The sequence below is a fragment of the Eurosta solidaginis genome, chromosome 2 (genome assembly GCF_040869045.1).
Source record: "Eurosta solidaginis isolate ZX-2024a chromosome 2, ASM4086904v1, whole genome shotgun sequence".
NCBI lineage: Eukaryota > Metazoa > Arthropoda > Insecta > Diptera > Tephritidae > Eurosta > Eurosta solidaginis.
In genome coordinates this window covers 132,931,374-132,958,071 of record NC_090320.1, presented here as the reverse complement: position 1 = coordinate 132,958,071, position 26,698 = coordinate 132,931,374, and the positions used below count along the sequence as shown (strand labels likewise).

The window sequence follows — 26,698 nt, the reverse complement described above, 5'->3', positions numbered from 1 at the left end:
CATTGTCCAAAGTTTTACTAATTTTCTATTCTGCGTCATAAGTTCAACTGATCTACCAAGTTTCGTCGCTTTATCTGTCTTTTGTAATGAATTATCGCAATTTTTCGGTTTTTCGAAATTTTCGATATCGAAAAAGTGGGCGTGGTTATAGTCCGATATCGTTCATTTTAAATAGCGATCTGAGATGAGTGCTCAGGAACCTACATACCAAATTGCATCAAGAAACCTCAAAATTTACTCAAGTTATCGTGTTAACGGACGGATGGACATGGCTCAATCAAATTTTTTTTCGATCCTGATTATTTTGATATATGGAAGTCTATATCTATCTCGATTCCTTTATATATGTACAACCAACCGTTATCCAATCAAACTTAATATACTCTGTGAGCTCTGCTCAACTGAGTATAAAAATGGTGTCCACAGGGGCACTTACTATCCTCTTGATCAGATGATATGACTTTGAAAAATTGGAGTATGAAAGATGATAAATGTTGCCATGATTTACTCTTCTAAATGGCGTCAAACGTGGCGTTAGAGATAAGTAACACAGCACTGTGCTCTGATATTGTGCCTACACTCATATCGACTTTCGATAATCAGTTATAACACAATTGTGTCAACACAATGTGTTAACACTGCAAAGTGTGCCTGTGCTACTGTGTTAACACTCAAAAAATAATGTCATTACCCACCACTAAAAACAGCTGGAGTTTGACACCGCCAGCTGCTCCGTAGTGGATGTTCAACACAGCCCACCATATACCTCACTCTACGACTTATACGTCAAGAGTCCCTTGTTTTTGAATTGCCGCTCCTTTTTAATGATTTTTGAGTCGGCTTCCGTTGATTTACAATAAAAGTTCTTATAACTAAGCTAAGTATACTAAATATATATTTGTACGCATGTGTGTTCGCTATTGTTTGACAATTTCATTTCTCCTTGTTCGCTTATACGTAAGTATGTATGTTTGTGAATAATTATATGAGTTCTTACACTCTGCGATAAAAGTTTTCATCTCCTATATATAATTTAATATGTATTATCATTATATACGTTTTAAAATGTATGTATGATTCAAAATGTATGTACATATATGTATAAGTAAATTCATTCCATTCCATATATATATAAATTATTTTACTTCAGTTTATAATTTTAATATGAAATTGTATTATCTACAATGAAAAATCAAAATTTGTGGAGGCCCCGAAAGCCTGTAATTTTGGGGCCTTCACAAGCTCAAAACCAACCATGTTAGAACAAACAAGTAAGGAAGTCCAAGTTCGGGTGAAACCGAACATTACACAGCTGTACACTTGAAACGCTCTTGTTGTTTGTTTTGTGTGCTTAATAGTATTACAAGGCCGCGCAATAATACATACATATATGGTTCTTATCTGAACTAATTTTTCTTCGCGTTATGGCTCCCGAAAAATAGAATATTGCTTAGTCATAAAAGGGACGGTGCCACGCCCATTTTTTTAAATTTTAAGTTTTTCCTATTTATTGTTATAAATCACATTGATATAAAGCTCTTTCTTGCACAGATATAGCTTATTTTATTCGTCCACCACCCTTTTAAAAATCTTTTATATAAAAGTGGGCGTGGTCGTTAACCGATTTCGTTAATTTTTCTTCAAATCATTCCTTAAAGTAAACGTAACCTCTCTGCCGAATGTTGTTTCGATAGATTTATAATTAATAGTATTTATAAAATTGATTTAGCACAAGTGGGCCGCGCCACGCACATTTTAAAGAAGTTTTTCAAATTTTTATCAAGAGTCTCAACATCAGTCCACACGTCAAATTTCAACATTCTAGGTGTATTATTAACCAAATAATCAGGTTTTTGTGCTTTCCAAAATGTTATATATATAAAAAGTGGGCGTGGTTATCATTCTATTTCGCTCATTTTCAATACCAGATAAGCTCGTGTACCAAATTTGGTAAAGATATCTCAACATTTACTCAAGTTATCGTGTTAACGGACAGACGGGCGGACGTACGGATATTACTCAATCAAACTTTTTTTTAAACTGATGACTTTGATATATGGAAGTCTATATCTCTCTCGATTCCTTTATACCTATACAACCAACCGTTATCTAATCAAACCCTGTGTACAAGTACAGCTGGGTATAAAAAGAAACAATTCCGGCTCTATTGGCAAGGATTTAAAAAAGTAAAAAAAAAAATCACAGCCCCTCTCAACGTAAGTTTTAAATTTAGGGGTGGACTTTGCAACTTTCTTTTCGTCCAAGTCTAGAGTATACCTTGTCTGTGCCAGCAATATAGAAGTAATACATATGGCTCATTCCGTCCAAGAGGACACCCTGGATAAAAAAAACTGTAAATAAATTGTTGTCTTTTAAACACATGAAGAATATGTACCAATCCTCTAGTAATCATACGTGCTATGCACTGTGCTTCCAATGCAGCGGGAGGGACAACCGTCACAACCTTAAATGAGCTGCTATTTCTTCTTTGCTAAATACCCAAGATATGTTAAGGTAAAAATTGGATCATAGTTTCTCATTCAAGCATATGCTACATCCAATCCTAAAAAAGATCTATATAGGCTGTAAGACTAAAGCATAATCTTCGACACTTTGCAACCCCGTGCTTGAGTCCACACCTTTCCCTCTTGGTCGATCATCTGCACCTCTCGCCTTCTCTTAATCTCGCGCAACCTAATTGGGACATCTACGAATCAAGCTTCGTGGGATGCGCCATTTTTAGCTAGTTCATCCGCCTTTTCATTCTCATCTATTATTATATGCCCCGAAACAACTCATTTATTTACAACTCATTTATTTATTTATTATTATTCACATGATTTATAACAGGATTACACTTAACCCGCGAAGCTAGGAGCTTGTCTGCATACAGATGTAAGCTCCTCCCTGTGCCTCTTCTTTCCCGAGGCAAAGATCCTCGGTGCAGTTGTTAACGCTATGTTTTTTTCCACCAGGTCTAGAGGTTGAATGTGCCGAAAGGCATAGAGTGCAGCCATGGGGGTTGGTTCAGGGCTCCCGTTATGCTAAGCATTGATAGCCTGCACACCCCCACTAATATTTTGTGGTACGTTCTTTTTTGTGTGGCTGCCCACCAAACAAGGACTACATTGTAGAGGATAGTTCTGTTCGATGAATGCTGGTTTAACTCGATCGACTGAAACAGTTTTGTCTGTGTTGTTTATGTTAATTTAAGAAAAATTCGAGTGTTTTTAATTCTCCTTGACCATAAACCATCTCTACGGCAGTCGCTTTAATATTTTCTTTGAAACAAAATCTGACACCTCACAATACTATTGGTAGTTCATCAGTCCTTACTACAGAGAGCGAAATAACTAAAAGGGACTGTTACTCTTCCACTGGGTGTGTACAAACTTTCCAATAAATGCGTTTTTTGTTGTTCCTAAATTGCTATTCTATACCTGTATATATAACAACAAATTGTATTTTTTCGTTTTCCTTTTCTAAAGTACCGTTTTTTTTTTTAAATTGCTATTCAAAGTCATAACAAGTAAAACGAAGTAGTTGTAGAAGACAAGCGCGCTTCATCACACGTGTTAATAAAAAACTGTGCCTGTTCTTACTTTTGGCTTATCAAAACCGGTATCAACGGTTTTTGAAATTGAACTGTTTACACAAAAGTAAACAGATTAATAAAACTAATTTCTCGATAAGGCGTCCACCTGTAGAACTAAAGCCCACACCCTTTTAAATAATCATTAACCCATTTCATTTGATACCCATATCGTACAAACGCATTCTATAGTCACCCCTGGTTCACCTTTATGGCGATATCCCGAAATGGCGTCCACCTATAGAACTATGGCCCACTCCCTTTTAAAATACTCTTTAATACCTTCCATTTGATACCCATGTCATACAAACACATTCCAGGGTTATCCTAGGTTCACTTTCCTACATGGTGATTTTCCCTTTTTTGTCTCCAAAGCTCTCAGCTGAGTATTTAATGTTCGGTTACACCCGAACTTAGCCTTCCTTACTTCTTTTTATTTTACCTTAGAACGCTGAACAGTCTTCGTCACTGTTTATTTGAATATTCAATAACTCCGCCAAAACTGAAATACGCATTCGACCACGTTTATCGAACCATTGATATTTCGCAAAGGAAAATTTGCACTCCATTGCGGAAGACGTCCCTGGAATGCACAAAATAAATTCCACCATTTTCATTAAATTTATTATTTTAATATGAGTTAGCCCTGCTCTGCTTCCTCAGCTATCCCATCTGTCTACACAGGTTACTGCTTTCCATTTTTCTGTTCCTTTTTCAGGTTTTATAATATCATTGATTAGTGAAATTTCATAAAAAATTCCATCGCTGTTAAACTCCGGAACGAAGGCATGCTTAGTAATTACGCCAATACTTATTTCAACGTCTTCCTATTGGAATCAGTATCAAGTTTAATCCATCTAAATCTAGATACTTCTTCATAATTTCTCTGCCAAGTAGTTAAATAACTAATTGCTTTGTCATAGAAGTTCAGTACATAATTTTTTAAATCCTCCTCAGAATTAGGAAACTCGCGCCGAAATTTTAAACATCTTTGCTTTGCTGCAAAAAGTATAACAATTTCTTTTCTTCGATTTTGAGGTTTTTTAGTAAGTCTGTGTAAACATAAAAAATTTCAGAGGCACTTATTTCATCAGCTTCCACAACTCAAATTGCATTCTGAACAAGTAAGGAAGGCTAAGTTCGGGTGTATTTTTTATTTTTATTTTTTATTACATATTCAGCTGAGAGCTTAGCTGCGTTGGTTTCGTAAAAGGTTTATAAGTGGTTTATAATACTATATCACTTACGGTTGGGAAATATCGACCAAATTGTAGACCTGGGGAGACGTTTCTAGGAACGATTCTCCGTCAACCTTTGTCAAATAAGGGAAAATCACCATGTAGGAAAATTAACCTAGGGTAACCCTGGAATGTGTTTGTATGATATGGGTATCAAATGGAAGGTACTAAAGAGGGTTTTAAAAGGGAGTGCCACTTAGGTTTATATGTGAAGGCATTTTAGAGATATCGACCAAAATTTGGACCAGGGTGACTCAGAACATCATCTGTCGGGTAACGCTAATTTATTTATATATGTAACTATCAGAACCGGCAGACGTTGTTCTGCCCTAAATTTTGTCTATCTGCATACATTTTAATACGCTTTTTCCGTCTAACTCTGCCCTCTCCCCTCTATACTTTTTCCCAATCCTTGTATTTACTCCTTCCTCCGTCTTTTTCGCTTCATCTATCTCCATCTTCGTCTCATTCTATGCCTTTCTCAGTCTCCTCTCCTTTCTCTTCACTCAAGTTCTTCTTATTCTTCTTCATCCCTTATTTCCAGTCCCAGAGGGTGGTATGTATTTTGTTCCAATCCCATTCCGATTCTCAGTCCCAGTCCCACTTCGAGTCTCAGTCCCAGTCCTAGTCCTAATCCCAGTCACAGTCCGTCTCTGGTCTACTTCCCGAAAAAAACGATCGTAAATACTAATATAGGCAAATTTATATACCAAACTAAAAATTTCATGGCAATCTTTCTATCCGTTCTCGAGTTATGGAGTGACAATCAAAATATACACTTCTTTTAATTTTTTTTTTCAAATTTGACTTTTTTGAAAATAACTCAAGAATGGCTAAACCGATTTGGGATTTCGAAATCAACTAACCATCATCTCTCCTTCCTGTATCTTTCCTAAAAATTTCATGGCAATCTTTCTATCCGTTCTCGAGTTATGGAGTGACAATCAAAATGTACACTTCTTTATATATATATATATACCAAGAACAGTATTCCTGCCAAGATTCCAAGGGCTTTTGATTTCCCAGAACTTTTTCCCTTTCTTCAACTTAATATGGTAGGTGTCACACCCATTTTACAAAGTTTTTCCTAAAGTTATATTTTGCGTCAATAAACCAATCCAATTACCATGTTTCATCCCTTTTTTCATATTTGGTATAGAATTATGGCATTTTTTTATTTTTCGTAATTTTCGATATCGAAAAGTTGGGCGTGGTCATGTAGGATTTCCGCACTTACCAAATTTCACAAGGACTGGTGAACTTCTGTTCGACTTATGGCATTAAAAGTATTATAAACAAGTTAAATGAAAAAGGGCGGAACCACGCCCATTTTGAAATTATCTTTTATTTTTGTATTTTGCTGCACCATATCATTACTGGAGTTGAATGTTGACATAATTTATTTATATGCTGTATAGATATTAAATTTTTTGTTAAAATTTTACTTAAACATTTTTTTTAAGTGGGCTTGTTCGGCATCCGATTTTGCTTATTTTTATTTAGAACATAAATAGTAATAGAAGCAACGTTCCTGCCAAATTTCATCATGATATCTTGAAAGACTGCCAAATTAGAACTTGCAAAACTTTTAAATTACTTTCTTTTAAAAGTGGGTGGTGCCACGCCCATTGTCAAAAATTTTACTAATTTTCTATTCTGCGTCATAAGGTCAACTCACCTACCAAGTTTCATCGCTTTGTCCGTCTTTGGTAATTAATTATCGCACTTTTTCGGTTTTTCGAAATTTTCGATATCGAAAAAGTGGGCGTGGTTATAGTCCGATTTCGTTCATTTTAAATAGCGATCTGAGATGCCTGATAGGGAACTTACATGCCAAATTTGATTAAGATACCTCAAAATTTACTCAAGTTATCGCGATTACGGGCGGACGGACGGACATGGCTAAATGAGTTTCTTTTTTCGCCCAGATCATTTTGATATATAGAAGTCTATATCTATCTCGATTACTTTATGCCGCTACGGGGTACCGTTATGCGTACAAAATTAATATACTCTGTGAGCTCTTCTCAGCTGAGTATAAAAATGGAGAGGCTTCCATGTAGGAACAATGTATATATTTCGTTCATAGGGTTACTAAAATATGATTTAATCACATTCGGACATTTATTTACTTCGCCAAAGTAAATTTAAAGTGGTCTTACATTTGCAATATTCGTCCGATTTGCCGGTTGTAAAACGCTTTTCTATCCCTGTCTAGCTGAAACACCAAAATTTGTATTGGAACTATCGGCTGATAAAGCAATCACTTTTTTGGTAAGATTATATTTCTGTAACGCGGTTGAAATATTATCTTCTGTTAAAATATCCGATGTTTCGCCTGGTATGTCACTCAACTTCTTCATTTTCATGATTTTTACACCGGATTAGAAGTTGAAGTATCTCACAAAGATTGGTAAGAGCTTAACACCTTGTCTATTAGAACTGTAAAGAAAATTGCCATTTTGATTTCATTTGGGACTACTAAAAAATATATATTGAGCCCAATAGCCCCGGCCGCCAATGTTTGCACGTTAGTTTTACCAGCACTAAACTTTTTATCATACACATTTTTTATTAATTTGGAGAAGCAATCGGATGCATTAAAACTTAAATGATGCTTTGCGCATTGATATGCAAAGTTCATTTCCTTAGCTATACATTGCAGTTTATTATTTGTAGCATCTTGCATTTTAAAAATTCCTAAATGGAAGATTGTTGCGTAACTTTCATGGCATCCTTGTGTTTATTTGATTTCAAATGTCTCTCGATGTCAGCTTTTCTTCTAGACCCAATTGAAAAAGCAGATTTGCAAATTGTACATGCTACTTTTGAGTTGTTATCGCTTTTAAGGAAGCCGTACTTCGCTTTCAACTTCTTCGTATATAAGCACTTTACTTTTGAAATTTTCAAAACAGACCAAAAACAAACTGCAAATTAGGTGATTGAAAGATTTAAAAGCCATTCCGTAATTAATATTTTTTAAGAAATTACTAACGACCAGGTGATGAAATTTTCGATGACACTGAACGAAAGGTAGCAAGGAGTTATCAATAATCGAAGAAAGCATATACTTCGCTTATTCTACACTAGACAACATTACTGAGTACATGTAAAATTAGTGAAAGATCTAATACTCTTTTCACACAGATACTTAATGATCTCATTTCACCTTCTAATGAAATCGTAAATTGTTTGCTTTCACACAGAAGTAACTGCTCGATTAATATGAAGGGTGAAATGTCAAGCGAATAAAATGACAATGCTATATGACAGACAATCATGGCGGAACGATACAAGGTGGCAGCATGGTGACATACCTACAAACATAAAAAAATTCCATGTACTTGTAAATTCGATGGACAAATGTCAAAATCGTACTGCGCCGGTAGTTGATGTATCAAATCAAATAAAAAAGGTTATAATCAGCTGTTCGAGGCGGCCACCTTGTATCGTTCCGCCATGTAGACAATGACATTTGGGCAAGGTGCACACGAGGCTACGCGTCATAGACGCGTACAAGATATTTTATGTAGCTACAATTCCTCTACGCTTCGCATACGTAGCTACTTACAAGCGTCGCTACAAAAATTTATTTATGCTGTATAATTGCCATTATACAAAAGTTCATTTTGTATAAAATTAAAAACAAAAGTTTTCACCACCGCGCATAAGAGAAAAAAAAAGAATTTTCAATTCAAAACGGTTTTCAATAACAATTTTTGTTTGTATCGGTCAACATAAGCATGTCCAGCGACGAAGAATTGGTATTGCTAAATTTCCTTCGTCGCAGAAAGGAAAAGAAAGCAAAGAGAAAATATTGGGCACATCCATATACTCAGAAAAATGTTAATTGTAGACTGTTTGTATGTGCAAAGGAGTTGTCTCAGGATGATACAAAGTTCCGGACATTTTATCGCATGTCAAAAGCTACATTCAAGGATTTGGTTATGCTCGTTGGTGCTTCCATACAGAAAGAAAACACCAATATGCGTGAAAGTGTTCCTCCTGAAGAACGGCTTATGGTAGCATTAAGGTATGTGTATAACATTGTTTCATTCAATGTACGGGATTCAATTGTGTAGGGCCTCATTTTCGGAAAAGGTTCAGTAACGTTGTTGTTGTTGTTGTAGTAATGTTTTGCCCCACCTAATAGCTGCGACCGATCACAAATTGCCATCAATATCCTCTAACGCAGGGATGCACCTTAACGTTAAGCTAATCGTTTATCAAAAAATTTCCACCGTTTCCGTTGAAACACTTCGAAATATTATCGATAAAGAAATTATCAAGATAAATTGTATCTCGTTTTTAACCGAAACGAAAAGCTTTCGTTAACGTTAAAAACGTTAACGAAAACGTGATACTTTATGTTTGAATTGTGCTGGCAATGCTATAGCCATGGTGAAGCAGTAAGGTGGCAACAACGAGCGCACATACACACACAAACTCTATGTAATTTGTTTGTGTAATTCGTTGGTGGTAATGTCAAAAATACTCTGAGAAATGTTCGTACTGTCAAAATTCATGAGAAAAGTTGCAATCAGCTTGGCTAATGCTTTCACCTTTAATGACTCCGCCATCAATCAGCTTTGCCAGCATAGTTTGAAATTAATAATCAACATAAACGATTTGATTTCGTTTTGATATGGCAGAAAACGAAACGAAATCATTTCGTTAATTTGACGATCTTAACGTTAATAAACGAAACGAAATGACTTCGTTTCGTTTATTAACGTTGATTATCGTAACGAAATGATATCGTTTCGTTGGTTAAGCATGCCTGCTCTAACGGGAGTCCAAGGAAACTTGCTGTTTCGACAGGGGTGGACCATAATTAAAGGGGTATTAGAGGCATTGGTTCCACATTATAATTAAAGAGATTGTTGGTGTCATGTGGGGACACATTGCAAGCGGGGCATACATTTTGTATGTCGGGGTTGATTCTGGATATGTAAGAGTTTAACCTGTTACAGTATCCAGATCGAAGTTGAGCTAGAGTGACTCGCGTTTCCCTAGGCAGAGTGCGTTTCTCCCGTTGTTGTGTTAACAGTGGTCGTTCCTCTTCTGCTAGTTTTGGGTATTGTTCTTTAAGTACTGGATTCACCGGGCAATTCCTGGCATAGAGGTCCGACTCTTTGTAGATTTCACTGAGGACCTGTTTGTGCTTTTTAGCTTTATATGGCTGTGTCCTCAGGTACCTTATTTCCTCATAATGCTTACGGAGATGACCTCTTAAGCCCTGGGCGGTGCAGCCTCATCAATCAGATGTCTGTTGGGATGTCCAGGTTTCTGGGTATTCAACAGAAACTGTTTCGTTATCATTTCATTTCTCTCCCTAATGGGGAGTATTCTCGCCTCATTATGTAGATGGTGTTCTGGGGACGTAAGACGACAGCCCGTAGCGGTTCTGAGGGCGGTATTTTGGCAGGCCTGCAAATTCTTCCAGTGAGTAGCCTTTAGGCTTGGCCACCATAACGGGGACGTGTAGCATGCAATCGGCCGGCCAATTGCTTTGTAAGTGGTAATGAGCGTTTCTTTATCTTTACCCCAAGTGCTGCCGACAAGAGGTTTGAGGATTTTATTACGCCTCTGGATTTTCGGTACAATTGCGGTTGCATGCTCTCCAAGTTAAACAAAATAGGGGATAGGACACCACCCTGTTCCACACCTTGTTTAATTCCTCTTGGTTTGGATGTTGCATTCCTGAATTGCACCGATGCTAACCGACCAGACAGATAATTTGCGGTCCACTTTTAAGACTTAGAGGAAGGGGAGACGCTTCCAGGTCTTGCAGTAACGTGCCATAGTTGACCGTATCAAAAGCTTTTGACAGGTCTAACGCAATGAACATTGTGAATGATGACAAAGTGTGATCTCTTATCTGTCAACTGCCTGACAGGCTGTTCAATATGGCTACTTTTCAGCGTTTTGACAGGCTGTTCAATATGTCGGCGCCTATCTTCAGCGGGTGATAGAAAGAGATACAGAATGAGACAGCGATAGTCAAATACGAATCAGGTGATCCAATCACTTTGGAATTTTGACGTTTATGCAGAAGAGATCACACTTTGTCATCATTCACAATGGCAATGAGTACTGTCCGATGATGAGGGTTTTGATTTAATCCGCAATTTATTCGAGTACTAATGGCATTTAACGCGGTGGATGTGCTGTGTAGTTTTCTGAAGCCATGCTGATGATTGGCTAGTTGCAAATTTGCGTTGAAGTAGGGGAGCAAAATGGCTTCAAGCGCCTTGGCTACTGGCGACAGGAGAGATATTGGCGATATGACTCTCCTATGTTAGCTGGTTTCCCAGGCGGGACCACCTTGGCCATTTTCCATTTTTCGGGTATGACAAAGGTGGAAAGAGACAGGTTGAAGACATGCACTAAATATTTAAAACCCTCTTTCCCTAGGCTTTTAAGCATCGGCATGCCTATGCCGCCTGAGCCCACTGCTTTGGATGGTTTAGCATGACCGATGGCATCGCCAACCTTTTTGGCGGTGATGGTAATTGGTGGCGCGCTGAATTTATGTTTATGTGCGTGTCGGTTGGCTCTCCGTCTATCTTTGTCGACCGTAGAATGCATTATATATTGTCGGCAGAAAGCGCTCGCGCATTTTTTCGCATCCGACAGGACTTTATCACCAAAGGCGATGGAAACTTTGTCATTGTGCCTAGACGGATTCGATAGGAACTTTACGGTGGACTAAAGTTTACATACAACGGCAAAGAGGTTATAACCGCTTAAATGCTCCTCCCATTTCGCCCGCTTGTGTTCATCCACAAGCAATCTGATGCGTTGGTTTATATCCCTTAATTGGGGGTCGCCGGGATCGAGCTGTCTTATAAGGTCACGTTCTCTCGCTAAACTTGTGGCCTCCGCCGGGAAGTGGGGCCGAATTTCGGGAATTCTACCGGCGGGAGTTAAACGAGCCGAGGCGGGCATCAGTCGGGATAGGGAGGGCAGCAAAGAGGTTGTCTGTAAAGGATTTGTATTCGTCCCACTTTCCTTTTTTAAAGTTAATGAAATTGCGTTTTTCTGTGACGATGAAGTCAGCTGAACGCTCGACCGAAATAAGTATAGGCAGGTGGTCGGATGCCAATGTTACCATCGGCTGCCAGTTGACGCAGTTTACTAGTCCTGCGCTCACGATTGATATGTCCGACGAACTGAGACAGCTTCCTACTATACATGTGGGGGCGTCTCCGTTTATTGTGCAGAACGTTGTTTCTTCTATTTGATCCACCAACATCTCACCCCTACTGTCCGCCCGCAAGTTTGAACACTATAGATCGTGATGGGCATTGAAATCGCTTAAGATAATGCGATTGTTGCCAGTGAGTAAGTCGCTGATATTAGGGCGGTATCCACTTGGGCAACAGGTGGCAGGAGGGATATAGATGCTGATGATTTCTAGGTTTGCATCGCCTGACCGGACAGATAAGCCTTGACGTTCTAAGACACTGTCCCTGCGGTCGATGCCGGGATCAAATATATGATATTGCACAGAGTGGTGATAAACTCGAGGCCGCCTCCATTTCCGCTCTCACGATCTTTTCTGTGGACATTATACCCAGAAAACGTCTGCAGTGCAGATCGTCGCGGAGACCAGAACATCTAGGAAAGTGGCACCATGACAGGAGCTGCATTGGGCGGATGTCGCAAACGTATATATTCTGTGCTGGCAAACGGTGCAAAGGGAGGTAGGGACTAAGAGTCTGTTTCCCTGACCTACACAATTGCTGTATTCAACTATTGAGCGAGCGATTGGATTTGATTGTGGTGAAAGCTATGAGCCGCCGTTATCACTAAATTGCACATAACCGCCTAGGCCATTTAAACTAACTGCTATGGAATGCTTGGTTATGACATCTGAATAACACGAACTCCTCCTTGTTGAAGATCGAAATGATATGCTAAACAAGCTGCTTCTGAAATTTTCTAAGCCGGGATTTCCCGACCGAAAACCGTTTTATCCAGCTAAATACGCGCTGGCCCGCAAAGGTTTCTAAACACAGTTGGCTTAAACCGCATTTCCATACGTTGCAGATGAGTACGCACATTTCCAGGGCCCGATACCATCTCGCCTTTCTTAATGTGGTTAAAGTACTTTCAATAATGCTTAGTCCCTCCAAAACCGTCCGGGACCTGGGGTAATTAAACACTTCCCAGTGAGTTCCTTGTCACCTTGTCACTTGCTCAACTTCGATATTGTTACAGAGTAAATTCTTACTTATCCAGAATCACCCCGGCATGCGTCATGTAATCCGCATGACATACACCACCGAGTCTATTGTAATGTAGAACCAACAACTCTAGCAGTAATTTCTTTGTCGTCCAACTCTGTTGAAAATCCTAGTATTAGGTGTTGCTACAACAACAGCTACCCTGTTCTGATGACAAATTCGATTTATTATAGGAATATTTTCTGAGTCGGAGCTTTTCATTAGAATGAGTCTCTTTGAATTGAGGCCACTACTGAGTTGGTGGCGAACATGTTGTTGTGTATGTGCGTGGTCTAAATTCTTTATAACTTTTTGTTTAGGTATCTGGCTACAGGATGCACGTTCAATGTGCTTGCTTTATATTTTCAAAGAGGAGAATGTACAATCGGAGTAATTGTTGAAGAAACAACAAAAGCTATATGGAGTTCATTAAAAGATTGTTATATGACGTTGCCAAATGAGGAGCGTTGTAAGAGTATTGCGGGACGGTTCTCTGATCTATGGCAGCTGCCAAATTGCTTAGGGGCTATCGACGGAAAGCATTCAGTAATATTACTTGCCTGTTGCGATGCCGACGGGATATTTACATCAATAGAATGCGGATTTGCAGGACGAAATAGCGACGGGGGAGTTTTTAAAATTTCGGCTTTTGGACGTGGGTTAGAAAGTTACAATAATTCACCATCCCCAAAGGAACTACCGCATGACGACAGTGGAAATAAGTTGCCATATTATTTCGTAGCAGATAACGCCTTTCCTTTAAGGAAAAATGTTATGCGGCCTTATCCGGAAAGAAACATTGTCAACAAGATGCGCATATTTAATTACAGACTAAGTCGCGGTAGGAAGAACATAGAGTGCAGTTTCGGGATGATGGTAAAAAAATTTGGAGTTTTCTCAACACCTATACGATGCCAAAAGTACGAAACAATCATTTCAATTATACAAAGTGATTGTATCCTACATAATTTTATAAGGAAAAAAGATGGCATATCATACACGACCTTCCTTCCCGATATCGAAAACCAGCAACCAGTTCAACGGAACCCAAGTACTCTGCCAGAGTTCGATAATGTAAACATAATGGAAAATTCTGACCCACAAAACTTACGACACTATTTAAGCAATTATTTTTTATTTCCAAATGTTTCTTTGCCCTGGCAGTGGAATTATTGTTTATAAAAACTGTTAGAATGTTTTACTTTCCATTTAACAACATCTAATGCAATAAATTTAATTCAAATAGTTGAAAAAAAAGTGAATAATAATTCATATCAAATAATATTACGAATAGTACTCGATCTGTTCTGCGAATGAGGCTAGTTTGAACTATGTGTACACATGCGAATAAAATTATAGCAGCAAAAATTAATTGCAAGTTGTTTCAGCTACTTCCTTTTTTGTTTTCACTATTTTTAAATAAAACTTAAATGAATTGCAGAACGAAAACTATGCAAACCGATTTCAAAAACATGTTCTAAATTTTGGGAAACATTTTAAGCATGTGATTTTTTAGTCCATCTTATTTATATATATATTTATATAATTATTTTTCTAAAGCAAAACTAGGTGAAAACCGCAAAAAGGCCTTGTGCCAATACTTACTTCCCTGGGTGTACATGTATTCAAACTAGCATCCACTTGTAACACTGGTACTTTTTTCGTTCACTATTGTATCGTCTAATTCATGACTACTTCTATGTATTAAGATACTTATGAGATCAGCCCACTGAAAACATACCCATTCTAACATCTGTTTATAACTAAATAATAGTATAATTATATAACAAATAATATACAAAAACGCAAGTTTACTCGTTTGTGTAAAAGGCTCTTTCATTTTCACAGTCAATTGTTTCAAATAGTACTGGAGTATAGGTTGGAGTATCATCGGCCGAAGGAGCTGGGGTGCAGACTTCTATATTTTGGCCATAAGACGTTGCTGGATCAAACAGTTCCCGCCTGACAGATTGTGCCCTTTGTTCATTTAAAAGCTCCTCTAGCAGCATCATAGATCGAATTTTAAATGTGCGCAAATTCTCGAGAGAAAGACTTCTTACGTCGGGAAGTAAGCTCATTAGAAACATTTTTTTTTGGATCTTCCGAAGTTGTATTTCCCTTTTTTGTTTTAAGGTAATTTAGCACCGCCACATCGACATCATCTCGGGCTGTTTTCTTTCTTTTCTTGGCACTAAATGCAAAATTGCTTTCTTTGGCTGGATGTGATTCTAGGTTGTTGCAGATCAAAGACCCTGTCTTCGTGGGGGCACAATCGCTGTAGTTGTCGTCAGCAGTTGATCCATTTTCAATTTCATCCAAATATTGTTCTTCCATTTCTGATATTATAATGTTGCTGGTATTTTCAGAATGATGCACTGGGGCCCTATTCAGTAACTGTGAGTTTTAAAATGTACACTTTTTCTTCATATAATTTGTATGAAAGAAAAATGTACATTTCAAAACTCATAGTTACTGAATAGGGCCTCGGGTTTTACATATGGAAGAACGAATTGCATAATGTCGTGCAAATAGCAAGGCCTCTTCGCTTTAGTAGAAGATCCACTAGGAAATGGCTTGAGACTTCTTACAAAGCCATTTCGCAAGTTCTTCCACCTTTCTTTGCAATCAGGCACTGTAAGGAAGAGTGTAATAAATTTAGATCTATTTAGACATATTCTTTGTTTTTATCTATAAAAAGAAACCCAAAATCTACACAACTGACCAATTCATTTCCACACCAACTGCTGCCCAGGCTCTTTCTGTAACATCTTTCTTCGAATATTCTGCTAAATTATTTTTGTATAGGCAAGGATAATTCTCAACCAATTGAACGAATTTAGTCGCGTCGACCATTTTATATTTTTTTATATGAAATAAATTCAATATATATTTATAGCAACAGAAGCACAGCACACAAGCTTGCAAACGAAAAATTGTAAACAAACATCTTCTTCTTGCTCTTTTCTAGGCGTATTTACGCCTAGCGACCAACATTGCTGTACGCCTAGCTACACAAAAATTTCATGCTTTGTCGCTTTCATGCAGCTGACGCCTCGTATGCAGCTCTCCATTCAAATACATGTGTTCGGCATCAAAGCGTACGAATTTCGCTTGCAGCGTCTAATACGCGTAGCCTCGTGTGCACCTTGCCTTACTTTGACAAATGACATTTTTAAGCACTGAACACACCAAAAACTAAGAAGCGGAAACGGAAGCGGAACACTGCCAACAGAGTTGCACTGTGCTTTTGACTTCATTAGGCATTCGATTAGCTACTAATGAAATAATTATAGATTCGAATTTTGTAGGGAAGATTGAGCTCAATAAGCGTCTTAATGTAGAAAACTGCCTTTATTATTCAATAAGCCATCTGTGTGAAAACAGTATAAGAAAACTAAGCAAAAATGCAAAATTATATGTACGCAAAATGCATGGCAAAAGACGGTGTTGGCCTGATTGCCTGACAAGGTGATTAAAGCCTGTGTATCAGGCGAAATGCCTGACGTATGGCAAGCCTATTTAAAGTGCAATGTTTTTATTTGTTTTGAATATACATATTATCCCTAACGAATTGGCGCTTTATTCCCATTCCCCTTCTAAAACTAAACATAGGCGATTATACATATGTTTGTAGTATTTTTGTCAATTATTATTATTCCATACTCCATTAGGAGCTTAAGGATTCAACAAAAGTTTTCCAATTATCTCTGTTTCGTGATATTTGCCTTAATTCGTTAAACGATTTGCCAGTTTCCTGAAGAAACGTTCTCCTCCAAGTCATCTTTGGTCGGCCCCTGCATAGTGTCCCTTGAGGATTCCAGGTTAAGGCAGGATGTGCAACGTCATCGTATGGCTTCCGTAATGTGTGGCCTATCCAGCCATATTTACGCTTCCGTATTTCAATATGTACACTGGTTTGGTTGGTCAGCCTCCATAACTCTTTGTTCGATATCGTTCTAGGCCACAATATCTGCATTATATTTCTCAAGCAGCGGTTAATGAAGGCCTGTAGCTTGGCTATAGTTTCAGCAGTTACAAGCCAAGTTTCCGAGCCGTACAACAAACCAGACTTCACAAATGAGTTAAAAATTTTTATTTTTCTTTCAGTTCGAAGGCTGTTAGCTCGCCATACACCAAGAAGTCTGGCAAAAGATCCCCGGGCTTTTTGGACTCGAGCGTTTATATATATTTTTGCACCACCATCTGCGGCGAGAATATTTCCCAAGTATGTAAAGCTTTCGGTATCTGCAACATTTTGGCCGTCAATTGTGGAATTTGCTGAGTTGTTACCTTTAATGTTCATAGACTCTGTTTTTCTTATATTTATTTTCAATCCAAACTTTGACGACTGGTGATGCAGGTGGTCGAGTTTTGCCTGCATGTGCTGGTGTGTGTGTGATAGCAGGACAATGTCATCTGCGTAATCCAAATCCTCAAGACTGGAGTTAAGTCTGCAGTTTATGCCCCTATTTTGCGAGTCAAATATTTCAAGCACCCAGTCCAAGACCACAATAAACAGCAATGGTGATAATATACACCCCTGCTTGACACCTGTAGTCGATTCAAATGCATTGCTTAGTTTCCCATTATGCAACACTCTGCATTTTGAATTTTCATAGCTTTTCCTTATAATGTTAATAATTTTTTGAGGAACTCCAATTCTCTGCAAGGCAAGCCAGATGCAGTCCCTTTTAATAGAATTAAAAGCCTTCTCATAGTCTACGAAAATTGCATAGAACGTGCTGTTGTACTCAATACATTGTTCTATGATAGCTCGCATAGCGTTAATGTTGTCAATACAGGAGCAATTAGGACGAAAACTAGACTGTTGCTTTAGTAGACGTTCGTTTAGAGGCTGAACAATGCGCTCCACGTACATGCTTCGGTTAGATTTATCATTGCAAAGCTTCCGAGTGATACCAAAAACTTCTTTCAAGTATCCTTTAGATGCAGCAACCTCAGCCTCACGAGCTAATCTTTCATAATATGCTCTCTTATCTTCCTTGGGTAGAATCGCGATATCTCGGCGCAGCTGTAGGCCACTTCTCACGTTTGGTTGGCTTAATAATTTTTCCCTTTTCGACCTTCGTGCTTCAACTAATTGCCAAAACTCCGCACTTAGCCACTCCCTATTATTTCTTGTTGGTACACCGAGTATTTCGTTGGCTGATTCAAGCATAGATGATTTTATATTGTCTCATAGATCGCTTACTTGTGTTTCACTATCTGTTCTGTAGCCGTTCTCATACTTTGTGCGCATCGATCGAACAAAGTTTGATTTCGTGTTGTCTTCTTGCAGCCTGTTAATTTGAAATTTTTTCCTTCCACTAGTGTGGTTGCGTACAACTTTTGAGAGCTGCTGCCTGATTTCGGCTATTACAAGATAGTGGTCGGAGCCTATTTCTGTGCTTCGTTTGCTCCTAACATCCAGTAAAGGTTGGATCCATCTTTTACTGACATATATATGGTCGATTGGAAAATGTTGGTTTTGCAACGCTGGGTTGGGTGCTGTCCATGTCATTTTATGTGGCTCTTTGTGAATAAAAATTGATCCACCAACCATGAGACCATGGCTGGAACACGTTTCTATTAAAATTTCTCCAGTTTCGTTCCTCTGTCCCATTCCACGTATTCCAATGACGTGCTTTGGGGGTTGTAAGGGGTCTTGACGCGTCTCCAACAGCCTCTCCGACTCAAATGTCAACCTCGTCCTTCTCGTGGTACGCCCTGTTCCCACAAAAGAGGCTCTGACGAACGAGTCCATGGCGGGATAGCCATGCCAAAAACTAGCTCATAGTAGGAAATGACTATAGCTATCTGGCGTGATCTGGCATGTTTGGAGGCCATATCTGCACAAAATCAGCTCTAAGGCAGCAGCCCTGCCACCAAACTATGGAAGTTTTAGGTTGATACCCTATGATTTCCTAAACACTCAAACAACAATAATTCAACAAGAGTAACAAATCGGACGGACTATTTGATGACGAACATTGGCTTGCGTAAAAGGACTCGATTTGTTCAGTGGAACGTACGAACACTCAACCAATAAGGAAAACTGGCACAACTAACATCGGAATGCAAAAGGCTAAGCATTGAGGTTCTGGGAATAAGCGAAATGAGATGGAATACTTCAGGCGAACAACGAACCGCAGACGGCGATTTAATAATCTACTCAGGTATGCCCAACTCAAACGACTCGCGTATCAACGGTGTTGGCATATACTTCAGCCGGAAAATCAAAACCTCCTTTCTAGAATGGCATGCAATCTCCGATAGAATTATTACCGCTCGGTTGGTAGCGACAACGCAGGATTGGACAACGCAGGATTGGATTTTTGTCAATACCAGGCTATTAATGCAAAACGAAGTATTCCATATATTTTACTAGCAGACCCGGCAGACGTTGTTCTGCGCTAAATTTGGTCTATCTGCATACATTTTAATAAGCGTTTTCCGTCTAACTCTGCCCTACCCCTCTACACTTTTTCCTAATCTTTTTATTCACTCCTCCGTCTTTTTCGCTTCATCTACCTCCATCTTCTTCTCATTCTATCTCTTTCTCAGTCTCCTTATCTCTTTTCTCTTCTCTCAATTTTTTCTCATTCTTCTTCATCTATTATTGCCAGTCCCAGAGGGTAGTATGTATTTTGTTCAAGTCCCATTCCGAGTGTCAGTCCCAGTCCCACTCCGAGTCTCAGTCTCAGTCCCAGTCCTAGTCCTAATCCCAGACCCAGTCCGCCTCTGGTATACTTCCGGAAAAAGGCGTCGTAAATACTAATATAGGCGAATTTATATACGAAATTTCAGGCAAATCGAATAGGACGTATGTAAATAGGTATTATTAATCCTTGTCTTTATTTCGGCTTCGCATGCATATTTATCAGTTTTGCCAGGTTGATGCGACTAAATCGAATATCACAATGAACTTTAGGGCTCTCAGCAACAGCTTTCATTTGATATCCATAATATAAACACATTCCAGGAGTATCCCGGTCCATGTTTTGGCCTATATCTCGAGACCCTAGTCACTCAGCGGTGTAAAACTTAATCTGTATTACAGCACACATCAACAGCTTCAATTTGATACCCATAATATAAAAACACATTCTAGGTGTATCCGGGTCCACATTTTAGCCTATATCTCGAGACCGTAGTCACCCAGCGGTGTAAATCTTACTCTGTAATAAAGCGTACATCAGCAGCTTCAATTTGATAGCCATTGTAAGATCATAAATGCAACCATGTCAACTAATTAATACAATAAGCAAAAATACATCAATGTTAAGGAAGAAAAGAGAAGATGGTGGACTTCCGGTTTATTCTTGGATTGACGGCTGAAGAATAAAGTATTAAGATAATTAATCCGGACGTTTCATCTGTTTTATTAACCATCGAAGGTATAAATTACACCATAATGTAAAAACATATTCTAGGTATATCCGGGTCGACGTTTTGGCCTACATCTCGAGACTCTAGTCACCCAGCGGCATAAAACTTACTCCGTACTAAAGCACACATCAACAGCTTCAATTTGATACCCATAATGTAAAAAACACATCCTAGTGTTACCCTGATCCACGTTTTGGCCTATATCTCGAGACCCTGGTCACCAATAGGTATGAAAACTACCCTGCACTAAAGCATTCATCAACAGCTTCAATTTGATACCCACAATGTAAAAACATTGTCTAGGCGTTCACGGGGCCACGTTTGGCCTATATCTCCAGACCCTAGTCACTCAGGGGCATGCAAATTATCCTCTACTAAATCACTCAACAACAGCTTTCATTTGTTATCCATATTGTATAAACACATTCTAGGGGTACCCGTGTCCACGTTTTGGCCTACATCTCGAGACCCTAGTCACCCAGGGGTACGAAAATTATCCTGTACTATAGCACCCATCAACAGCTTTCATTTGATATCCATATTGTATACACACATTCTAGGGGTAACTGGGTTCACGTTTTGACCGGGTTCACGCCAAGACCCTAGGCACGTAGCGAAAAAAAGGTAGACGTTGGCCGATTCTCATACCTACCCAATATGCTCACAAAATTTCATGAGAATCGGTTCAGCCGTTTCGGAGGAGTTAAACCTCTAACACCGTGACACAAGAATTTTAAGTATTAGATAACACATTCCAAATGGCGAGATGGTGGTCAGTATGTAAAAAAAATATAACCATTGCTCCCAACCCCGTGGAGCGTGCAACATTAGTGCACTAATCATTTTGTTTGGGAGAAAAACCGTAAATATTTGTCGTTTGATAACCACGGAACTATTAATTTCTTATATTGATGATGATAATAAAAAAGAAATACTTCTTACTGTGGTTGAAGTTTCTGTATCCTCTATAGCTGTTGAATTAACACCGGTACTACTACTGTTGGAGACCATTGGAGGTTCTGAAGAGCCTTTGTATTTTGGAAAATAATTACATTTCTCTCCTGATTCAATTTCAAAAACGTCTCTATTAGAATCCAGTTTACATGTTTCATTAGCGCTTAAAGTATCTATCGATTTTCCTTCTGATGAGATACATCCCGAAGAATAATAGTTTTCTGAAACATCAGTTAATCCACGAATTTGTAATAAATGGGCGGTTTTCAAAAAATCAGGTAATTGGTCATGCCTTACGTTAACCTCTCCATTATACATAAAACTGTAGGAAGATAAGCAAATATAGTGTGTTTAAACGGCGCTATTACTAATTGGATATGTTATATGTGACGAAAACTAAAATTGTTAGTTACCTTAAAAGGCATTCCATATTATCTGAGTGCACATCTCGTAAAATCACAATGGGATGTTTACAAGGGTTTGTTTTCAACAACTTTCGGAAGTAAGGACTACAGGCACTGAGTACTATTCTATGAGCAGAAAAATTTCGCTGATCGCATGATAAGGTAACATCCACAAAATCTTCTTCGTCTCGCAATCTTTGAAAACAATTAAGTATAGAAGATTGGTAATCGCTCCATTTTAACGCATACTGCTGATGTTGCTGTTGTTGGATTGTTAATTTTTGTGGTAACGAAATCTGTTTCTTTTCTTCCAAAGACATAAAATTTGGAGACAACGAGCACATTTTTGTATGACCTTTTAACATTGTTAAAATACTTGGTTGGTATGTGCGATGAAGACGTTTGAATATTCAGTTAAGTAAATTTTTCCTACTCCTTGTAAAAATCTGAAAAGTAAAAGAAAACGTATTTGTAGCACTAATGCAAATACATACAACTAACTGTTCGAATAAAGTCAAAATAGCCAATCATCTCCTAAAAGCATTTCTCTTCAATTCTTTTGGCGAAAGCTGGCGGAAGGTGATAATGAGAGCAATAGTTCTGAGCACAAGAAAGCATGCAAGACTATGATTTTTGAAACCTTAAAGGTACGCCCCGTTTTTAAAACACCACGTAATGCACTTTTTTGTAGAATCGGTTCTTCTTATTTCTGGCGAAATCCAATACTAAAGGTTAAGACAGTAAGTACAAGGATAGTACACTCAGAGAAAAAATCATTATAAAACGAACGAAACAAGTTTAAAATTAAGAACATTCGTTGACAAAAGTCTGTTCGTGCGTTTTTTCTTAACTCGTGACCGATGGGATTGTTTTAAGAACAGTTTTTCCAAGCACACCGTTCGCATTTGGTATTTATTTGTGAACCTGCGTGCTCATTTCAGGCACTGTTTGTGCTTAGGTTAGGTTAGGTTGAACTGGCCGGTCCATGAGGACCTCACATGAGTCCGTAGTGTTACCAGAAGTTTGTTTTAACGACCAAGCTGAAAACCCTATCAAAAACCAGGACCTATGTTATAAAATAACTCCGTCCTCTTGGAAAATACTAGAAGCTTCCTAGGACTTAAGACACTTGCTGCTTCTAGATCTGACAGCTGTATCACTCCTAATAGCTGGAGTCTTAGCCCGGCAAGCACAGGGCACGAGCACAGAACGTGCTGGAACGTTTACTCCTCCAACCCGCACTTCCTACATCTGCTATCACTGATCAAGCCTAATTTAAAAGCATAAGACGCCAGAAGAAAGTAGAGCTGGATTCGATTCGATTTTTTTAAGAATCGATTTTTTCGATTCGATTCTAGAAAAAAATCGATATAATCGATTAAATCGAACCAAACAAGGTTAGGTTAGGTTGAACTGGCCGGTCCATGAGGACCTCACATATACTGATTGAGTCCGTAGTATTACCAGAAGTTTGTTTTAACGACCAAATTGAAAAGCCCTATCAAAACCAGGACCTATGTTATAAAATAACTCCGTCCTCTTGGCAACTACCAGAAGCTTCCTAGGACTTAGGCCACTTGCTGCTTCTAGATCTGTCAGCTGTATCACTCCTAATAGCTGGAGTCTTAGCCTGGCAAGTGTAGGGCACGAGCTCAGAACGTGCTCGATCGTTTCCTCTTCCAACCCGCACTTCCTACATCTGCTATCACTGACCAAGCCTAATTTAAAGGCATGTGACGCCAGAAGGAAGTGTCCAGTCAGAATACCCGTCATGAGTCTACAGTCTTCTCTTTTTAATGATAGAAGCAACTGTGTTAGTCTAAGGTTGTAAGACCTAGACATAATCTTCGACACTTTACAGCCCCGCACTTGAACCCGCTCCTTTCCCGTTTGGTCGATCATGTGCACCTCTCGCCTTCGCTTAATCTCGCCCAATCTAATTAGGACATCTACGGAGCAAGCTTAAAGGGATGCGCCCTTTTTAGCCAGTTCGTCCGCTTTTTCATTCCCATCTATTCCCATATACCCTGGGACCCAATATAGATGTATGCTTCTCCCTGTCCCGATTCTCTCCAGAGACTGTTTACACTCTAACATGCATTTAGATGCTGTGCTATGCGAGATTATTGCCTTAATTGCTGCTTGACTGTCAATATAAAAGTTAACACGGTTGCAGCTTAAGCTATTCTCTTCCAGGGTTTCTAATGCTTTGGTTACGGCTAATATTTCCGCTTGGAAAACGCTACAGTAATCCGGCAGCCTGTAGGATCTGCTTATTTCCCGATCAGCGCAGTATACCGCAGACCCTACTCCTTCCACTACTTTGGAGACATCGGTGTACACATGTATCGCCTCGTCCGCCATTTGCGCACCCTTGCGCCAACCGTCCACCTCTATTGTGGCCTTAATATCTCCCTCGAAGGGCAGATAGGGAATCAGGTAGTCCTTTCGTCTTGTTATTGATGACGTTATACTACTATGGCCATATGGTCGGCGCTCAAGCTGCCCGAAGCACCGAGCCAGGTTGCAGTCGTTAATGCTTTGTTCTTTGCTAACCGGTCTACAGGTAGAATGTGCAGAATTGCATACAGTGCAGCCGTCGGGTTTGTTTTCAGGGCTCCCGTAATGCTAAGCATCGATAGTCTGCATACCCCCTCTAATTTTTTGAGGTATGTTGTTTTTTGTGTGGCTTTCCACCAAACAAGAACTCCATAGTATAGAATAAGGCTTACAATCGCTGTAAAAACCCAATGAGAAAGAGAGGGCGATAGGCCCCACGTACACCCCGGCATTCTTTTACATGCATAGAATGCCGTTGAGGACTTCTTGACCCTCTCCTCCACGTTGAGCTACCATGACAGCTTACTGTCTAGGATGATTCCTAGATATTTTGTGCAAGGTTTCTCTTGTAAGGTCACCCCTCCTAACTTAGGCCTGGTCCAATTTGGAACCTTGTACCTCTTTGTAAACAAGACTATATCCGTCTTCTCCGCATTGACTTTCAACCCGACATTAGATGGCCAGGTATGAATATCCCGAAGCGCCCGATCCATCAAAGAACTAATCGTTGGAAGGCACTTTCCACTTATGACAATTGCAACGTCATCTGCGTAAGCCGTAAGTTTTACGGGTCCCTCATCGAATTGCCTGAGCAGTTGGTTGATGACCAGCGTCCACAACAGAGGTGATAGCACCCCTCCCTCCGGCGTGCCCCTGTCCACTGATTTCATGGCCTCGTACAATCCCCATTGTGATGTAATCTTTCTGCAATTTAACATGCAGCCGATCGATCTGATTAAGGCAGGATGTACTTTAATGTATTTAAGACCATCCATAATCGCCCATTTTGCAACATTATTGAAAGCCCCGGCAATGTCCAAGAAGCCTCCTAGAGCATACTCCTTATATTCCAGGGATTTCTCTATGCTTATTGCCACCCTATGCAATGCGGTGTCTACCGACTTGCCTTTGGTGTACGCATGCTGTGTTGTGGAGAGCAACTTTTCATCCACGTTGGACTTTATGTACACATCTATCAGCCTCTCAAAGGTTTTGAGCAGAAATGATGTTAAGCTAATGGGTCTATAGTTTTTGGGATACAAGTGACCGATCTTCCCCGCCTTTGGTAGAAAAGCTACACGAGCAGTTCTCCAAGAGTGCGGTACATGATGCAGTCTTATTCACCCATCGTATATTATTTTAAGCCATTCCACGACTGCCCTACTTAAGACTTGTAGCATGGCCGGGAATATACCATCTGGGCCCGGCGATTTAAACTTAGAAAACGTCTTCACTGCCCACTCGATCTTGGTATCGGTCAACAAGCCCGGAACTACTAGCTCCGTGATCGAAGTGTGAGTGATGTCTGGCTCTTGTAAACCGTCTCCCGATGGGAAATTTGTGTCGAGAAGCACCTCAAGGGATTCCTCATTATTACGTGACTGTTTAAGCTTTAAATCAATCACGTTATAATTCCTCGTATTGCCTTTATTTTGTATAAGTACTATGTCTTTGAACTTAAGCGTGTATATTATATATCGATAAGTTGCGATAATAAATTTATAGCAATGCCATTATATCGAATTCATTCACATCTTTGATATATAAATAATAAAACAAAATGTCTTTCTAATTCTTCACGAAACTTCCGATTGTTCGCATGTTTGCCTTTTTTTAATCGTAAAATATTATATCGAGCGCCAACCATCTTGTGAACTAAAAACGCTTAGTTTGCTTAAAAACAGTGACCATTCCCCGTTCTCTTTCTTTATTATTCCCTGGGCTATGTTTCCCTTTGCTAGGAATTTTCAACCGTTCTTTTTAGTCCCTGGACTTTGTTCCCCTTAGCTAGGACTTTTTTCAACCGTGCTGTTTCGCTGGAGCACTCAATGTCCGTACAGAAACTTGTCCATGTGTTTCTCTTCGTCCTGGTAATTTCACGCTTGTAGAGCCCTGCACTCGTCCCGACACGCTTCGCTTTCCGCGGTCTTTGCGAGCTTAAACATTTCTTTTATCTGGCTTCTTAGAAGACTCAGCTCATTGCTCCACCATGGCGGCTTTGCTTTTCCTCTGAATCTTCTTAGAGGACAAGCTTTTTTATACGCAGTCATAAGCGTCCTTGTTAGGAATTCATTAACTCCTCCAGCTCCTCTACATTAGCAACCTCTTTGGGTTGTCCCAGTTTTGTTTCTACATGTTTCTAGAATTTAGTCCAGTTCGTTGACCTAGGGCTTCTAAAGATTCCTCTCTTCTCTACCCTCTTTAGGGGATGCCGAAGCTGATATCGCATGGTCGGAGAAGGATATTCTATCAAGAACCATCGAATCATACCTTGATATATCACGCTCGGAGCTCAATGTAATATCCATAACATTGTTGGATGTTCGACCA

At 39.3% G+C, this 26,698-nt stretch overlaps 1 protein-coding gene across 15 annotated transcripts in view; it reads right to left on the bottom strand.

The window, feature by feature from the left end:
* LOC137240233 (protein abrupt-like) overlaps positions 1-26,698 on the bottom strand; it is a 935,093-nt gene that overhangs the window by 651,927 nt on the left and 256,468 nt on the right. For 12 of the 15 annotated variants that reach the window (XM_067766230.1, XM_067766228.1, XM_067766224.1 and 9 more), the window contains 2 exons: positions 21,818-22,254; positions 21,393-21,726 (listed from right to left, as the gene is read on the bottom strand). The exons of the other annotated variants lie outside the window; for them this stretch is intronic. In XM_067766230.1, coding sequence (XP_067622331.1) covers positions 21,393-21,726; positions 21,818-22,173 — 690 coding nt within the window. In that variant the 5' untranslated portion in view covers positions 22,174-22,254. The remainder of the gene's footprint in view (positions 1-21,392; positions 21,727-21,817; positions 22,255-26,698) is intronic. 15 annotated transcript variants of the gene reach the window in all.